Source organism: Haematobia irritans, chromosome 2 (assembly GCF_050003625.1).
Source record: "Haematobia irritans isolate KBUSLIRL chromosome 2, ASM5000362v1, whole genome shotgun sequence".
NCBI lineage: Eukaryota > Metazoa > Arthropoda > Insecta > Diptera > Muscidae > Haematobia > Haematobia irritans.
The window spans coordinates 68602420-68621301 of record NC_134398.1 but is presented as its reverse complement, the minus strand read 5'-3'; the positions used below and the strand labels follow the sequence as shown (position 1 = coordinate 68621301).

The 18882-nt window shown below is 31.6% G+C and overlaps 1 protein-coding gene across 4 annotated transcripts in view; it reads right to left on the bottom strand.

Annotated features, from left to right (window-relative positions):
- LOC142225430 (uncharacterized) overlaps window positions 1–17094 on the bottom strand; it is an 86021-nt gene extending 68927 nt beyond the window's left edge. Inside the window, exons 1-2 of one of the 4 annotated variants that reach the window (XM_075295178.1) lie at window positions 16723–17086; window positions 11452–11873 (exon numbers count right to left, since the gene is read on the bottom strand). In XM_075295178.1, coding sequence (XP_075151293.1) covers window positions 11452–11542 — 91 coding nt within the window. In that variant the 5' untranslated portion in view covers window positions 11543–11873; window positions 16723–17086. Of the gene's footprint in view, window positions 1–11451; window positions 11874–12676; window positions 12806–16722 lie in introns of those variants that run through there. The other 3 variants (XM_075295177.1, XM_075295179.1, XM_075295176.1) reach the window with 3 other exon arrangements.
- Between the last annotated feature and the right edge of the window lie 1788 nt (window positions 17095–18882).

Below are 18882 nucleotides of genomic sequence, written 5' to 3'. Positions count from 1 at the left end.
AGAAAATAAAGATTGATTTATTCATTTTTTTTTCGTAATGTGCTATTAGAGTCCTTTAAAAGACAACTTAGAGTTCCAAATTCGGACTCCACTACAAGTATAAATTATGTTTTGTTTCTAGTAAAAAAATCTCCTATTTTTAAATGCTTTTTTGCCTATGGCAAGTCCGTCGGTGGCGCAATATGCTAAGGCGACTGTTAACACGTATGGAGCAGACAATCCAGGTTCCAGTCACGGTAGCAGATTTATTTTTATAAATTCGTAACCATTACGTTTTTAAATCATGAACGCTGGACATTGTTTATATGATAACGCGTGGTGTCATTTTATCGTTGTAACATAAGATTGACACCGTCTGTGCTCCGTTTGACACAACATGTGTGTTGATTAACTTTCATGAACGGATGGTTTTGAAACGTGCACGCCGCTCATGATTTTTTCTATGGGTGCATTACTTCAGGATTTATTATTATCCCTAGTGGGTTCACGAGCAGACCTGTTGGCGTTGAAAGTTGGTCACCACGGGGTATTTGTTTTAGCTGTCAACTCCGCAATTATGAATTGATTGATTATTTTTTCTGTACTGGAAAAACTCTACAGGTTCTATTCAGTTCTAACCACCACTATGTAGACCAAAATTTCTGTTACCATCCCAACTCTTTCCAATTTGTTGGGAGTTATTATGAATGTTTATATTCCCATATATAAATATTTATATCTTAACCGATTTGGAGACAATTTTTCTACAACATCTCTAGAGTTAAAATTTAAAACGGTTAACGTCCTGGGATGAAACACAATGTTAGTAAAAAAATATGGGAAATATAAAGCAAGAGCAATTTTAATGCAATTATACAAAATATAATTTATTATTTATCAGACGATACATATGTATTCGAGATATAGGAGAATTTGAGTAGTTTTTACAATTTTTGCTACTTAGCAGTGGCCATTTTAAAAGCATATTGGTTAGTAGATCTCACCAAGATATGTGGTCAATTGGGGGTTGTGATATATTATTTGGCCAAGTCGGGCGATATTTCCACAAGTCGGAGCCTTATTTAAAACTCAACCGTTCTGTGAAAAGTCTGGCATTACAGTGCGTACACACAATTTTTTTTATTTCAATCACGAAAATCGCGGATTCAATCATTTTTTTAATTGAAATGTGTTCAATCACGAAAATGATAGTGTCAATCATCCATTTTGATTGAAAACCCACACTATTTTCAATTAAAAATTTATTGAATTTTGTCACGGAATCAATTAAAAGTGTGATTGGTTTTTGACACAAAATTCAATCACAGTTTTAAAATTTTTAATTTATTTTAAAATTTAAAATTTTAATTAATTTCGCGACAAAAATCAATCAACTATTTCATTGACTCAATTAAATTATTAATTGATATGGGCAATAAATTTCAATCAAAAAATGTATATATTGCGCCCCCCAAAATCTTATTTAGTTTTATTTGAAATAAAAGAAAATATGAGTTTCTTATAAAATATCTTCAATTTTTATTTTTCTGAAGTATGCTATAGACTAAAGAATTTGGGTTTTGTTATATGTGTGTTTTGTTCTAACATAACTTACAATTATGATCAATAACAACTAAAGGGTTAAAAAATAAGCCTTATCATATTAACGATGTCAGCATGTTCCTTCTAATTTTTAGATGCGCCTTGATTTCCAATAAATCAGCAGTCTGTAAGCTAAATTAGTTTTTCTGAAAGTAAACAGAATAATTCGCATTTAATTTTGTTCAATTATAAGTTATTTTTTTTTTAACATTGCCTGCATAGAATATCAAGTTCCAGGTTGCATATTTATAATCTTCTTTTGCAGTTGTAGTCGTTTAGCATAAAAAGGTGTATTAAGAAGCTCGGCTATTTAATTTTAGTAACAATTCCTTTCCAAAATTTCCACACATTGAATATGTAATATTTGGTATTATATTGATGATACTTTGCAAATTCTGGAAATAGAAAAAATATAAATGGGAAATACATATTTTTATAATTTTCGGATATTTTTCATATTTTTAAATCCAAAAGAAAGAACTTTTTTACCATTACATAATTCAGCTCATTAGTTTATATATCAGAAATACTGCTCTCTACTTGGGTTCAAACTGAAAGAGGCAGGAAAAACAAAAATGCAATTTAATGCCAACGCTACTTCGAACTTCAAGGTGAATCTTCCAACAAACATATTCTTATATATTTGATAAAATGATGGAGTTGATGGTTGGATTGATTGGTCAATTTTACGAAATAAAATTGGTCACTAAAAGAAATGAATAAAAAATATATTATTTTAGTCCGTTTAATGTAAATAGGCTTCAATGGAAAACGGTATTCACATTTCACAATTGGTTACCTTCAATAAACGTAGATTGTTTTCCATTTTTACAATACCACAAAACACAAACACAGGTAATTTCAAATGCATTCTGTCATATATTTTTTTAAACCTTTGCTATGATTTGTTGTTGCGTTCAAAATATTTATGCACACAATTTGAATGCAGCAGACAGAATGTCGCCAATCATGTTTTTCAATTTACGCGAAAAACAAAAACCCAACCGTTCGTTACGAGTTACTTCCACAAACTGATCTCTCCATCATACATTGTTGAATAAATACCCATTCTCTTGTTCTCTTTTCACTCTTTCCATCGCTCAAAATTATTCAATTTCAATCACAAATGTGATTGGATCAATCACATGTGTAATTGGAAACGGAAAAATTTTCAATCACGTTTGTAATTGAAAATTATTTCCGAATTGATTAACAAATTGATTGAATCAATTCATATTTTAATTGGAAACGTAACAAATACAAATCATAACATACCAATCATTAATTGGGTTTTATTTGGATTTGATTAAAAAATTAATTGAATCAATTAACATATTAATTGAATCCGTTTCCAAATTCAATTAAGTGATTAATTGAAAAAAATTTGGTGATATTTTTTTGTGTGTAGGATATGACTAAGATATGGGGAAATAACCACAGAATGATGATGGGTATTTTGGACATATTTGCATAAACCGGAATAACAAATACATGGGGGCTTTATGTTAATCTGAACCAAATTATATCAAAATTGACACACTTAAATATATTAAATACGTTCTCTGTGGAAAGTACCGAGTCAATTGGAGGAAAATCCCCTTGAAAATGGGTCTAAAATATGAAACATTCTACCATATTTGCTCAACTCTTGCGTACGTATATATCTAAATCTGAACCGATTTTGACCAAATTTGGCATGCATAGTTAGAAAAATAATTCTGTCATTTCTGCAAAATTTCACGTAAATCGGAGTATAACTTTGGCCTCCGTGTTCATATAAGTTTAAATCGGGCGAAAGATATATATAGGAGCTATATATAAGTCTGAACCGATTTGAACCAAATTTGGCAAACTCAACGATACTATTAAACGTACTCTTTGTGCAAAATTTGAAGCAAATTAGTGCAAAACTCTGGCTTTTGAGCCCATATAAAGGAAAATCGAACGAAAGATATATACGGGAGCTATATCTCAATCTGAACCGATTTCAACAAAATTTGGCAAACTTAACGATACTATTAAACGTACTCCTTGTGCAAAATTTGAAGGAAATCAGGGCAGAACTCCGGCTTTTGGTTGATATTTCTTCTTCTTTGTCCTAACTCTAACATATTATTTAATTTGGTGTTGTAACTACGTAATGTAACTAAAGTTTAATATTGGCAGTACTGATTCAATAAGAAATAAACGCAAAAATTTCATTATTTTTGTTCCCTGTGTTCTCTTTGTGATGAAGTGCTTTATTTGGTTGGTCAAAACAATAAGTACATTGTGCGTTTTTATATGAAAAGGTTTAAATTTTGCAAAAAGTTTGTTATTGTGTTTTTAGTGGCGATGAATTGAATGCAAATTTAATATTTAATAATTAGTTACTAGATGAACCGAAAAAGTCATTGTAGTAGAAAAGAAAAAAGACTGATTTTAGCTCTAAGAATTGAGGGAAAATCTCTTTGAACGACCGTCAAATCTTTTAAGAGATCGTTACTTTGTGTCCTAAAGAAAAGAGTTCTGCGAAAACACGTGGAAAACCAAGCAAGACACTTCGAAAAAGAGATAATCTTTTTGTCACTCTCCCAAAAAAAGAACCTTTCAAATCATCCAGACAAATTTCTGCTGAAATGGGCAATGTGATATCTGCACGATCTATTTGGCGGTGATTAGTGCATGCCAAATTACCCGGCCGAACAGTCAGAAATGTTCCTATGTTACGGACTATACTTCGAACATTATAGGTGGTCAGGAACGGTAGGTGAGAGAAAATGGCGCAATATCTTGTGGAGCGATGAAACTAAAAAAAAATATTCCGAAATGATAGTAGTCGTAATGTTCGTCGAGCCCAAGGAAAAGAATTTCATATGCGCTTCACAGAAATGACGACCAAGCATGGGAGCGGGAACATAGTGGTATGGGACTATTTTTTTCTGGTATGGCCTAGGACGAATTTATCGCATTATTTATAAAATGACCCTGTTCGAATATAGAAATATATTTCTTCTGCCGTACGCAGAAGAAAACATACCTCTAAGGTGGGTGTTTCAACAAGACAACGATCCTAAATACATTCTCGCTTTATTAAAAATTGGTTCCAAGACAATGACATAACCCTTCTAAATTGGCCTACTCAGTCACCAGACCCTAAACCCATTGAAAACCTTTGGGGAGAGTTAAAACACAGAATTGGGAATGAAATATTTAAAAATAAACAACAACTTAAACAGATAACATGGTATGAACACTCAGATGAAAACAGTCGGAAGCTTGTAAGCATTATGTCAAAGGGAGTATAAAATGTTATCAAAATAAAGTTGGATACACTGGTTATTGATAATGTAACACAATTATTAATGTTTTTTAATTTATTTTATTTATTTATTCAACAACGTAATATAAAAAGCCGAAACAGGCCAAATAAAACTATATTACATCTCATAATACTGAATAAAAGAAAAAAACTTTTGCTAGAGAAAAATAAAAAATTATTCACTCTACTTAGAATATACTACTGAATTTTGCAATTCTTAAGGCACATGAAGAGAAAACTTAAATGTAATAAAAATACAATTCACAAATTGAGATCTAATAAATAAAAAAATATAAATAAATATGTAGAAATAAAAATAAAGTAAGTATATGTAATGCCCTGTTCCTGTATATCGAACGAAAACCCATTCGAAGAAAGGCAGTCACTCGAATTCGAATGAATTTGAGTTTTTATATTTTTGAAAGTTCGTTTCGGTTGTATGAGAATACATTGAATATCAAAAATGAGTATTTTCAAATTTTTGGCCTGAGAATTCATTCAAATGTTAACAATGTTTTTACTTTTTTCTTGACACTTATTGTATATGTTCGTTTATTGCTCGACAACAAAATATGAAGTGACTTGCCTTTCGAAATAGAAGAACAAAAATCAATTTTCTTTCGTTTGGAATACGAAAGAAAGCTTTCGTTCGATATACAGGAATAGGCCATATGTGACTAAGGCCCCAAGCCATTTTAATATAGCTAAACTAAAAAAAAAAAAAAACAAATATTACAATAGACAAGTTATAAGTGATATATTAAAGAAACATTATCGGTTACTGTAAAAGAAATTCAATACATCTGACATTAAAAACATTATTTCTATAGATTATGTTCAATTTAAATAAAATCAAGTATATACGGCCGTAAGTTCGGCCAGGCCGAAGCTTATGTTCCCTCCATCTTCTAAACACTGCCATCCACAATCGAATTACTTAAGTTGCGGTAACGCTTGCCTATGGCAAGGTATCTTAAAACCTCCTAACACCATCTTCTAAATTGTATGTAAGTACATACGTGGTATATATTAAATCAAAAAAGATCGATCCAATACGTATATAATTCAGTTTGACAAAGTAGACATAAAATTTTGACAAAATTTTCTACAGAAATAAAATTTTAACAAAATTTTCTATAGAAATAAAATTTTCACAAAATTTTCTATAGAAATAAACTTTTGACAAAATTTTCTATAGAAATAAAATCTTGGTAGATTATTCTTGGCTCGAGTGGCAACCATGATTATGAACCGAATAAAATTTAAACAAAATTTTCTATAGAAATAAAATTTTGACAATGATGAAAATTTTATTATGAACCGAATAAAATTTTAACAAAATTTTCTCTAGAAATAAAATTTTGACAAAATTTTCTATAGAAATAAAATTTTGGTAGACTATTTTTGGCTCTAGTGGCAACCATGATTATGAACCGATATGGACCAATTTTTGTGTGATTGGACCAATTTTGGTATGGTTGTTAGCGACCATATACTAACACCACGTTCCTAATTTGAACCGGATCGGATGAATTTTGCTCCTCCAAGAGGCTCCGGAGGTCAAATCTGGAGAACGTTATGGACCAATTCTGGCACGCTTGTTAGAGATCATATACTAACACCATGTTCCAAATTACAACCGGATTGGATGAAATTTGCTTCTCTTGGAGACTTCGCAAGCCAAATCTGGGGATCGGTATATATGGGGGCTATATATAATTATGAACCGATGTGGACCAATTTTTGCATGGTTGTTAGAGACCATATACCTACACCATGTACCAAATTTCAGGCGGATCGGATGAAATTTGCTTCTATTTGAGGCTCCGGAACCGAAATCTGGGGATCGGTTTATATGGGCGCTTTATATAATTATGGACCGATGTGGACCAATTTTTGCACGGTTGTTAGAGACCATATACCTACACCATGTACCAAATTTCAGCCGGATCGGATGCAATTTGCTTCTCTTTGAGGCTGCGCAAGCCAAATCTGGAGATCGGTTTATATGGGGTCCATATATAATTATGGATCGATGTGGACCAATTTTTGCATGGTTGTTAGAGACCATATACCAACATCATGAGGCTCCGCAAGCCAAATCTGGGGATCGGTTTATATGGGGGCTATATATAATTATGGACCGATGTGGACCAATTTTTGCATGATTGTTAGAGACCATATACCAACACCATGTACCAAATTTCAGCCGGATCGGATGAAGTATGCTTCTCTTAGAGGCTCCGTAAGTCAAATCGGGGGATCGGTTTATATAGGGGCTATATATAATTAAGGACTGATATGGACCAATTTTTGCATGGTTGTTAGAGACCATATACCAACATCATGTACCAAATTTCAGCCGGATCGGATGAAATTTTCTTCTCTTTGAGGCTCTGCAAGCCAAATCTGGAATCGGTTTATATGGGGGCTATATATAATTATGGACCGATGTGGACCAATTTTTGCATGGTTGTTAGAGACCATATACTAACACCATGTACCAAATTTCAGCCGGATCGGATGAAATTTGCTTCTCTTTTAGGCTCCGCAAGCCAAATCTGGGGATCGGTTTATATGGGGGCTATATATAATTATGGACCGATGTGGACCAATTTTTGCATGGTTGTTAGAGATCGGATGAAATTTGCTTCTGTTAGAGGCTCCACAAGCCAAATCTGAGGGTCCCTTTATATGGGGGCTATACGTAAAAGTGGACGGATATGGCCCATTTTCAATACCATCCGACCTACATCGATAACAACTACTTGTGCCAAGTTTCAAGTCGATAGCTTGTTTCGTTCGGAAGTTAGCGTGATTTCAACAGACGGACGGACGGACATGCTTAGATCGACTCAGAATTTCACCACGACCCAGAATATATATACTTTATGGGGTCTTAGAGCAATATTTCGATGTGTTACAAACGGAATGACAAAGATAATATACCCCCATCCTATGATGGAGGGTATAAAAATTAAGTATACCTGAATATTTCACGATTTAGAAAATGTACTTATTATTCTGTACATTCATTTTTGACTCTTACTTTTCCTTAATTGGAATAGCTTTTCATTTCACTTGTCTTTTCCAGAAAATTATTTAATGTATTTCATTAATATGTATTATAGACTTTATTTTGCTTTTCAATAAATATATTTCTTAAATTTACCATGAAACATAAGAAAACTCTACTATACTTATTAATTTGACCACATGTGTACATTGATAAATACGTCAATTATGACCAGATCGGCGATAAATATATATGACAACTATATCTAAATCTGAACCGATTTTTTTTAAATCAATAGCGATTGTCTTTGAGCCGAAGTGAAACTCTGTGTCAAATTTGACGACGATTAGACTTAAACTGCGAGCTGTACTTTGTACTCAAAATTACATATACAGACAGACAGACGGACAAACTTATTATACCCCGTATCACAGTAGTGGTGAAGGGTATAAAAAGAATGTTTTTAATGTTGACTCCAAAATCGAATTTCGCTTTATTCATTTCCTCATTTTTGATTGCGAAGCAAAAAATTTGCAAATACTATCTCATCAACTTATACATCGTTCGTATGAATATTTATTTTATTTTCTTGTGATTAATCATTATTAATTACAAGTTTTGTTTCTTATTTTTTCTGTATTGTTCAAAGCTAAAGAGATATGGACATTTTTTGCTGATTTTATAATGATTTCTCTTTAATTTCTTCGGATGGTATTGTCAATAGCGATAGAAATGATAGTCAATTGCACCGTGTCTGTGCCAGTATTTAAATGGTTAAATGTCAATCAAATCGGAGCAAAAAATTTAAAGAGCACACTTCATGATCTACGACAATTTCGCACCTACCTCCACATAGAGTGTTTTCTTCCATCAGAATTACTTTACAAATAATAATTTCAAATACTATAGTAAACATCTAAGGAGTTTTACCTTAGTTAACGATTTTTGTATTAATTATAAAAAAATGTTTAAGCAAAGAAGTTAAGAGTCCCTCAAACTAAAGCAATTCTATCTACCTTTCTATTTGGTTTATTTTAAAAAGCAAGAACTATAAAATATAACACAATTTGAGTGAACACACCATGAAAGAAAATGTTGTTTTATTCTAAACTATTAACTAACACCGTGGTACAATGGTTAGCATTCCCACCTTGCATACAAAGGGTCGTGGGCAGGGCTGCCAATTTATCGGCATTTTGACGATTTTTTACTCACAAAATAGTAAATGGCGATTTTCCGATTTTTGCGCCAAAAATGACGATATTTTATTTCTATAGAAAATTCTGTCAAAATTTTTTCTATAGAAAATTTTGTCAAAATTTTATTTCTATGGAAAATTTCGTCAACATTTAATTGCTATAGAAAATTTCGTCAAAATTTTATTGCTATAGAAAATTTCGCCAAAACTTTATTTCTATAGAAAATTTTGTCCAAATTTTATTTCAATAGCAAATTTGGTCAAAACTTTATTTCAATAGAGAATTTGTTCAAAATTTTATTTCTATAGACAATTTTGCCAAAATCTTATTTCTATAGAAAATATTGTTAAAATTTTATTTCTATAGATAAGTTTGTCAAAATTTTATTTCTATAGAAATTTTTTTCTAAATTTTATTTGTATAGAAAATTTTGTCAAAATCTTATTTGTATAGAACAGTTTATCTAAATTTTATTGCTATATATATAGAATTTCGTCTAAACTTTATTTCTATAGAAAATTTTGTAAAAACTTTATTTCTATATAAAATTTTGTCAAAATTTTTTCAAAATTTTATTTCTATAGAAAATTCCGCCAAAATTTGATTTTGGTAGAAAACTTTCTCAAAACTTTGTATCTGTAGACAATTTTTGCACATTTTTATTTCTATAGAACAGTTTTGGCAATTTTTTCTATAGTAAATTATTGCAAAATTTTATCTCTAAGAAAATTTTAGCAAAATTTAATTTCTATAGAAAATTTCGTCAAAATTTTAGTTCTATAGAAAATTGTAACCCTTAATTAGAGAGTCTATCAATAAGAGTTTTATGATCAAATTTTGGAAAATCGTTTCCCCATTATACATGTAAATATTAAAGATATTTATTCTTATTTTTAAATAAAAACATAAATCTAATCATAAAAATTTTTGTTTTTTTTTTATACAAAAATGATCGCTTTTGTTGTTGAAATGCATAATTAGGTATGTTAATTTTCTGTTCTTTATATGAATAAATACTTTTATTTTTAAACAAAAAATTAGGTTTTTATAGTATTTGCATTGCAGATTTTTTTAACGATTTGTAAAATAGAAGTGACGACTATGACGATTTCATCGGAAAAAGTGACGATTTTTCTTGAAATTTTATTGGCAGCCCTGGTCGTGGGTTCAATCCCTACATTTCTTTGTGTTTCAAAGCTTCCTAAGTGATTTCACTGCACTGTAAAACACCGTTCGTACTTGGCTATGAAAAGGAGGCCCCTGGTCATCGAGCTGAACATAGAATCAGACAGCACTCAGTGTGAGTGGTATCACAATGGACTGTATACCAAATTTGGTGATATATAGTCCGTTTTAAAAATTATTTTGAAAAATATAAAGAAGCTTGGTTATGAAATATTTTTTATGGACTTTTGTTTTGAGTGCGGAGAAAGCTTTCCTCATAAGCCTGTTGGTTATGATATAAGGCAGCTATATCATTACCTGAACCCAGAGGGACACTTCTAGATAGATAGTGCATATCGAAGCCAATTACAACATTTTACCCGCACCCGAAAACAAGAACCCGTCAGGGTCTACTATACATTGGTCGATTTTCAGAGGAAGTCGCGGCATAATGAGAATACACAGACAAATGGGAAGCCAATCTTTCGTTCGCAAATATTTTTTATCCATTAGCTGTTATTATAAATTTTATTTTAAATTTATTTTTTCCCCTCTTTTTACTATTGTCAAATTTAAATTTTAATATATTTTTTTTGTTTTGTTATTGTTGGTTTTCTTCTTTAATCATTGTTGTTGTTTTTGATTTCAGCTTAAAACCATGCATTGACTAAACTACAAGTGTAGCTTAACCACCAGAGGAAAATAATGTTTGTCAAATTTATTTGGGCAAAGCCCTATAGACTGCAATATGGTTGGATGCACAGCTGATTCGGAATTACCATATTCCTCATCAGCATCCTGAATATTTTTTCAATTCTTTTAAATATTTTTTTCATTCTGACTTCAGTCTTTCAATTTAATATATTAAGGTCATTTGCTTATAGATCTATTTTGATTAAATATTTTCAGTAAACTTAACAATATAATTACATCTATATTTATATTTATTTATTTATTAATACCACGAAAGTGTAAATTAACTTTCGTGGTCTTGTGCATTATTTAGTGGTAGGACATGACAGCAATAAACAGACCGAAGGATATCGTCGGATTGTTTTAGAATCTTACACAAATACGCTGTAAATGATAGCCGAAAATTCGATGTGTTAAAAAGCATTTGACAAAATTTTTTCTTATAAAGGATACACAAAAACTTTTAATAACAAGATATAAAATAATAAAATACTTACCATGCAGATTGATTGTACATGTTGTATTATTGCCACGATCAAGTACTACAACGCTTGTAGCAGCCGCACCCCCTCCTCCCGTAGTGGCCATAGTACCGGAGGTGGTGGATTTACAACGACGTCCACGCGGCAAAGTGATGGATTTCTTTAAAATGTTTGAAAAAAAGGTTGTGCGAGAGCTAGCTATCGCACTTCTATTTAGAGGTTGTTGTGTTCAAATTATGTGTTCACCCAAAAAAAAATTCTCACTCCAACTTTTGACAATTATCTCTCGAATAATATTTACATATATATAGGTATATAGGTATTTGTTACTGTTTGTTGTGACGATTCTGATTTGCAATTAATGTCTATCGAATGTTGCTCTTTATTTGTTGTTATTATAAACGCTGGTGGGTTTATAGAAGGCGCGACACGTTCACCTTGAAAGAAATAATTTTCATTTTACATTAAACTCAGTACATACTATGCTAGCATTCCGTACTGAAAGCATATATATGAAATTGATTTGATACATTTATTACTGAATGGAGAAGTATATATTTTCAAATACACCAATAAACCATAAGAAATAACAATAGTAATATATTCTAAATATACATATTAATACATAAATCTACTACTTATTGCAGAAGGACACCGGTATAGTTATAGCAAAAATGTTGGATATGGAATATCCCAGTATTTAATGTTCGGAATATTTGTAATCAAAAAAAGTCTTTTAAAGTTGTTCGTGCAAGTGTACCGGTTTTTATTTCTAGTGTTTGACGGTCTCACCACCGTTTTCCATTTGGAGTGCACGTGAGGAAAATTTTACTTACGACTACAAAAGATCTCACGACTAATCCAAACATCAAAAGAAATGTATATCGCCGTGCCCATGAATTGCTAACACAAGAATGAAACTTGTCGATAACTCGAGCAACGGACCTTCTATGTATGTCTATAACATATGTCCGATAGTAGTGTATTAAGGATGAGAGCACGGCAAAATTTTGGGGTACTGCTCCAAGACCAGGCATTTAATCATTTTCATAACGAATAGCTTATTTAAAATCATAATATATTTGAGCTGGTAGAGTACATATGGGTAATTCCAAAGTAAATGACCCCTACAGCTTAAAAATAAAATTATTATTTTTTATGTATTTGTCCGCTAATATTACACAAAATAAATGTATCTGTCATTTTCCGAAGGATTAATTTTAATTTTCTTTATACTTACAAAAATATGCTACTTTGAATTTAGTATTTGGATTTTTTTTCCTGTGAATTGCAAGGCCACTTTTTAAGCCCTTTGGCAGCACTGTTCTAACGGTTGTTTACGAACAAAACAAAAACCAGTTGAAAGCTGACAATGTTCTTCATGTTTAGTCACAATTTTGAAGGCGAGAAGTTTAAATCGAATTTTTTGTGAATAGTTCAAAAACAATCTCACCGACTGTAACGACCGTTACCCCAAATGTACAAAAGTTTGATTTTTTCCTAATTTGTTCAAACGATTTAATTTTTTAGTAGCGGAAAGTTAGAAGGTACCCGTGTAAAAATTGAGAGATCTTATCATGTCTAATAATATCAAAGTATATATAATTATATCTGCTCAGATATGGTTGTATGTATAAATAGATCTACGGAGATATGTTATGTATAGTGTTATATATGATTAGATCTGATTCAAGATCTCATTATATATGTTGTTATATCTATTTATATCAGTCATATCTGGTAAGATCTAATTGTATATCTTCATATATGACATCATATCTAATTATATATACTATATATAGCTCCATATCTAATTATATATATCGCATTAAATCATGAACCAGTTCTGTAACATGGATAAAAAAATATTTGTATATGTTTGTGTTTAAAAATAATGTGTTTGTTACGAGAATATTAACATGATATACTTGGTTATAAGCACGTATATTTCGTCGCACATCAAAACAAGTGGTGTTCACCACTTGTTTTGATGTGCTAACCAAACAATCTTTATATGTTGTGACAGTTTCAAGAAAACCTTTTAAATATAATTTTGAAATGTATTCATAAAGTGCTTAACTTTCAGACACAACTGTCTTTTTGTTTTCAAAAATGTCACCCCATAACTATCACCATTAGCAACGCCTGTTGTTATTAAATTTGAAAAAAAAAACAATATATATCAAATATTTGATGATGCGAGTTTGATATATTTATTTCATATAAAAATCTAATGTCTTCTCATTTTTCGAGAAAGATAAAAGAGTAAGAGAAGCTGTGATAAGGTAAGTTTATTGTTTTGTTGCTATTTTTATATATTGAATATTTTCTCTTTTTTAGGATGATGAAGTTGTGGTAGTCCAGGAAAAGATTAAAAGGAGACAGTGAAGCAACGTAAACATTTGTGACCAGGCCATATCCGAAGTTGCGATAGAAGGAAGTATTATCCAATATCAAAAAGAATAAACATTTGGAGATGCTTTGCACTGTGAACCGGATACATTCCCGTGCAATTATTCATAGTATGGTATTTGGGGCTTCGCACAAACCATTCAATATAGCGTTGGTTTAAATTATTGGGTACGAGATGCAAATATTGGTAAGTATATGTATTATTTGCAAATATATCTTTAAATAAACTGATAATTCTTCTGTATATTTTATATTTTTCAGAGTTTTCATTCCGAGTAGCCAAATGAAGGAATTGCGAGACTCATTTAAAGAACTGTTTGCAGAGAGCAATGTACTAATGCCTTGGGAAATTTAAATACCAGAGCCCTTGGTGGCTATGTATATATATATATATATTTTGTTTTTGTTGTTGTTTTTTTTTTAATTCTTAGATTTTATACCTAGACATATATAATGTACATATGTTTGATCCAACTTATAATATTAAATACTCTTTTCATTATAATACCATAAAATAAATCTTTTTTTTTATTAATTACTGTAATATCAATATTGGAAATTTGAAGATAAAGTTATATATAATTAGATATATTAACATCTAATTATATCAAATTAGATATAGTTAGATGTGGGCCAAATTTGAGATCTGGTCAGATCTAATTCCTTTAGAATTAGATCTGATCAGATATTACCATTTTTCGGATCTGTCCAGATCTGCCTACATATACTACCATATCTAATCAGATATGGCAGGAGATCTAATAATATCTGGCTAGATCCACCAATTTGTACACGGGTAAGTAACATAAAGAATTTTGTATGGCGAAATAAGCATCAAAAGTCTATTTTGATTTTTTAAACATTGTTTTGAAAACGACCGTGACTTTTTTTCTTGGCATTTTGCATTTGAACTGTTTTCGTCTTACTTAATATGATTCTATCTGATTTAGCTGTTCTTCAAGTGGACTTTGCTGAAATTTTCACGTTTGTTTCCCAGGATGAAGTGCAAAGCGCTCACTGGAATCAGGCACAATGCACTATTTTTACAGCATGTGCATTGTTAAAAACGGAAACTGATCTCACATCACATTCTTTTGCTAAAAGTCATCATTGCTTCCCTTAAGACCAAATTAGAGTTAACTACTATTCACGTATTTTCTGATGGATGTGCCGCCCAGTTTAAAAACAGATTCAACCTTTTTAATTTATGCTTTGCGAAACAAGAGTTTGATGTTGACTTAACTTGGTCTTTTTTTGCATCTGGTCTTGGTAAGGATGGTGTAGATGGTATACGGGCCACCGTCAAAAGATCCTTGTGGTTTGCAATTATGTCCCGGGAAGCAATAATAAACTCTCCAAAAGAAGCCTTTAACTTCTTTAACACTACAAGAAATTTGGAAGGTATTATAGTGCTTTACTGCGAAAAAAAACGTCATCAAATCCGAAACTGAACATTTAAAAAAACGTTGGGAAAATATAAAATGCATCGAAAATATTCAACAACAGCAACAACGGCCGTAACAGGCATATCAACTTTAAAACTCAACACCCTAAAACGCTTAGATTGTAATGATGTTTACTGTTCTCATATCGAATAAAAGTATGCAAGAATTATGCAATAGAATATAGCTTTTCGTTTATGTTTTTTTTTACCTACAATAAATGAATTCAAACACAAAAATCGTTTAAGTTTTTATATTGTAACGACCGTTACTTTTTAAAAGAATTTTTTTGTGATAAATAATTTTCTTTGATTTGAAAACAAACCTATTACTGAAAGAAAACATTACAAAGAATTTAATCAGATTTTTTACTTGACACATCCTGTGCAAACTTTTACACAACATGATATTTGTTTCCGAAATATGAAAACAGCACATTTATAAAGTAACGACCGTTACTTTTTTATTGGTCAAAAATAGTATTGAAATTAGATTTTTTATGGATGCTTTCGGCTGCTACCGAAGCTTGAACTTTCGTAGGTCCAAAATTAAGCAATCCTCGTGACATATATTCTTAAGGTGGAATTTTATTTAAAAAATCACAGAATATCGATAACGACCGTTACTTTGGAAACACCCATATACAACTTCTTTCTTTCTTTAGTTGTTCACTAATTGTGCACCATACAAGACATGATAGTTTGAATCAGTAGTAACTATACATATACACCCTCTTTACTATTGTATCATGTGTCTAAAATCTTGTAAATTACTTGAAAATCGAAAATATATCTCTACCAAAAAAGGTACACTGTACAACAACAATCCCAAAATGATGATACAAGGCTGCAGTTGAGTAAAGACAAAAATCAAAAATTTAAATAAAGAAAAAGAAGAAAGAAATTGAATTGATAATTTAGAACTTCCCTAAATTTATGTCATGTTTTGTTTTTATATATGTGTAATTAAATGCATCAAGTTCCGCTAAATTTTAAATTTCATTTGATATGGCATCGCTTGAAAAATAACGGACAGTTTAATTCCGTTTATAAAAAAAGGCGGAAAAGGTGTAGCACAAATTTAGTTTTATCAAGTTTGTTTCTCCTTTGCAACAAAATGAAGCGAACAAGAATACGTAGTGAGTGTAACCCGCGCCAAACCCTTTGCTCTGATTTTGGCTAACTCGTGGAACAAATCTCACATGAAGATTTCATTGTGTCCCAAATTGTTCATTCGGTACATACAATATATTTTCTACATTCATTTATTTTATTTACACAAAATATTGCAAATTATCAATTCCCGCAAGAGTGGGGACTGGAAGAAAGGGTGTAGTTGTAATAAAACATGAGACGAGCCACTGCAGATTTCTATTATTCCTTTGTAATAAAATATTTTTCGGAATACATATTACATATACAAATTTAAATACCTCAAACTTATTTATTTGCATTTTGATTCCTATATCTTGAAAAATAACTTTTTGTACTGCTTTTTGGTCATTCGGTTTTTCTATACAAAAACGTTTCGTCGTTTCCTCCTTGGCGTATTTTTCGCGTTTTTTTCTAATACAGTTTACCATTTAGAAAAACAGCTGCGTTCGTTGTTATGTTTTTTTGTTTTGGTTCGGTTTTTTGTGAATGGAAAAGTTCAAAACAAAAAAATGCCCCCATGCAAAGAGCGTCACACCAACACAACACCACACACGGACACGTAGAGAAACTCTCTCTCCACCCTTTCTCTTCCGCGAATAAAAAACTTCCGCTAAACGTGCAAATTGTATGGAATTTGCAATGAAACTGATGGAGCGCGATGGGGCCATAAAGAAAACAATACAAAGCATCCAATGTTGCTTACTTACCAAAATATGCAAAAACTCACAACGCAATCGACACCCGACAACCGATTGGGGTCCGTTCGCATCATATGATAAGTCTGTCAAATTTTGCCATCGCCGGACGACGGTGCTCGTGTCAAACATATCCCAGTTTTGGCCACACTATAAGTTAAGTCCGAAGGCATAGTCGATACTGCTGCATGTTTATGGGATCAATAACACATTTATGCGCTTTACAGACTATCAGTTATTCCGGACAGAATGTCGGTGTTTGTAAAGAATCTTACATTGTGTCGGATCGATACGACTTGTCGACGATGACTAAATAATCGGTAAACGTGTTATCGATCCCATAAACATGCAGCAGTATCGATTATGCCACCGAGTTGCAATGGTTAGCATGCATACACAAGGTCGTGAGTTCGATTCCTGCTTCGACCGAACACCAAAAGTTTTTCAGCGGTGAATTATCCCCTGCCAGCATTTCAAAGTTCCATTTCATCCTCATCGCTACCACAGACTCGTAAGTAAAGGCCGGTACTATGTTCATTCTTGCGAAAAATTTTTATGGAAACCATTATTTCGCACATAGAAAGCGGCGTTTTTTTAGGTTGGAGCGCTATTTTACAGGGAGCGATATTGGATTAAGTTGGTGGTTGTTGCTTGTTTTTACAAAATAACATTTTATTTTTCCTTGGGCAATTGATCTGCTATTCCTTTGATCCTTTGTATAGTTTCGGAATAAAAATATGGTCCGTGTTTGATTTATAAACCCGCACAAATAGTTTTTAATAAATAAATTATTTCTTAATTCACATTGCAAATGGCGCCATGCTATAAACGTCAGTTTTTCAACACGAAAAAACAAAGTATCACAAATGGAAAAAATTTCGCAAATTTTTCGCATTTTTTGGTTTTGTATGGAGTTTCAACGCGAAAACCGAACAGAGTACCGGCCTTAACACTGCAACAATCGCCAACTGTGATAGTATTTTGCCATCACTATTCGTATGAAGGTATTTTGCCATCACTATTGTTACAAGAGCCATTGTACATTTTGTGAAACACCAAACACAACTAGCTTCTTATAATTTATTTAAATAAAAATGATAATGAAGTGCTGAAAACATAATTATTTCGCTTAAAGGCCGGTACTATGTTCATTCTTGCGAAAAATTTTTATGGAAACCATTATTTCGCACATAGAAAGCGGCGTTTTTTAGGTAGCTTGGAGCGCTATTTTACAAGGAGCGATATTGGATTAAGTTGGTGGTTGTTGCTTGTTTTTACCAAATAACATTTTATTTTTCCTTGGGCAATTGATCTGCTATTCCTTTGTATAGTTTCGGAACAAAAATATGGTCCGTGTTTGATTTATAAACCCGCACAAATAGTTTTTAATAAATAAATTATTTCTTAATTCACATTGCAAATGGCGCGGTGCTATAAACGTCAGTTTTCCAACACGAAAAAACAAAGTATCACAAAAGGAAAAAAATTTTTCGCATTTTTTTGGTTTTGTATGGAGTTTCAACGCGAAAACCGAACAGAGTACCGGCCTTAAGATTGTGAAAGGTATATTGGTGAAAAATTTTTGACTTTCCAAATGGAATAAAGTGATAGATTTTCAAATATTTTCCCAGACACGCTGCCTCCATTGGGAATAAAAACACTGGCTGATAGGCGCTACAACATGTTACTTGCAACTTGTAACTCAACATCAATATTTTATTAATGCATAAAAATATGTTAAAT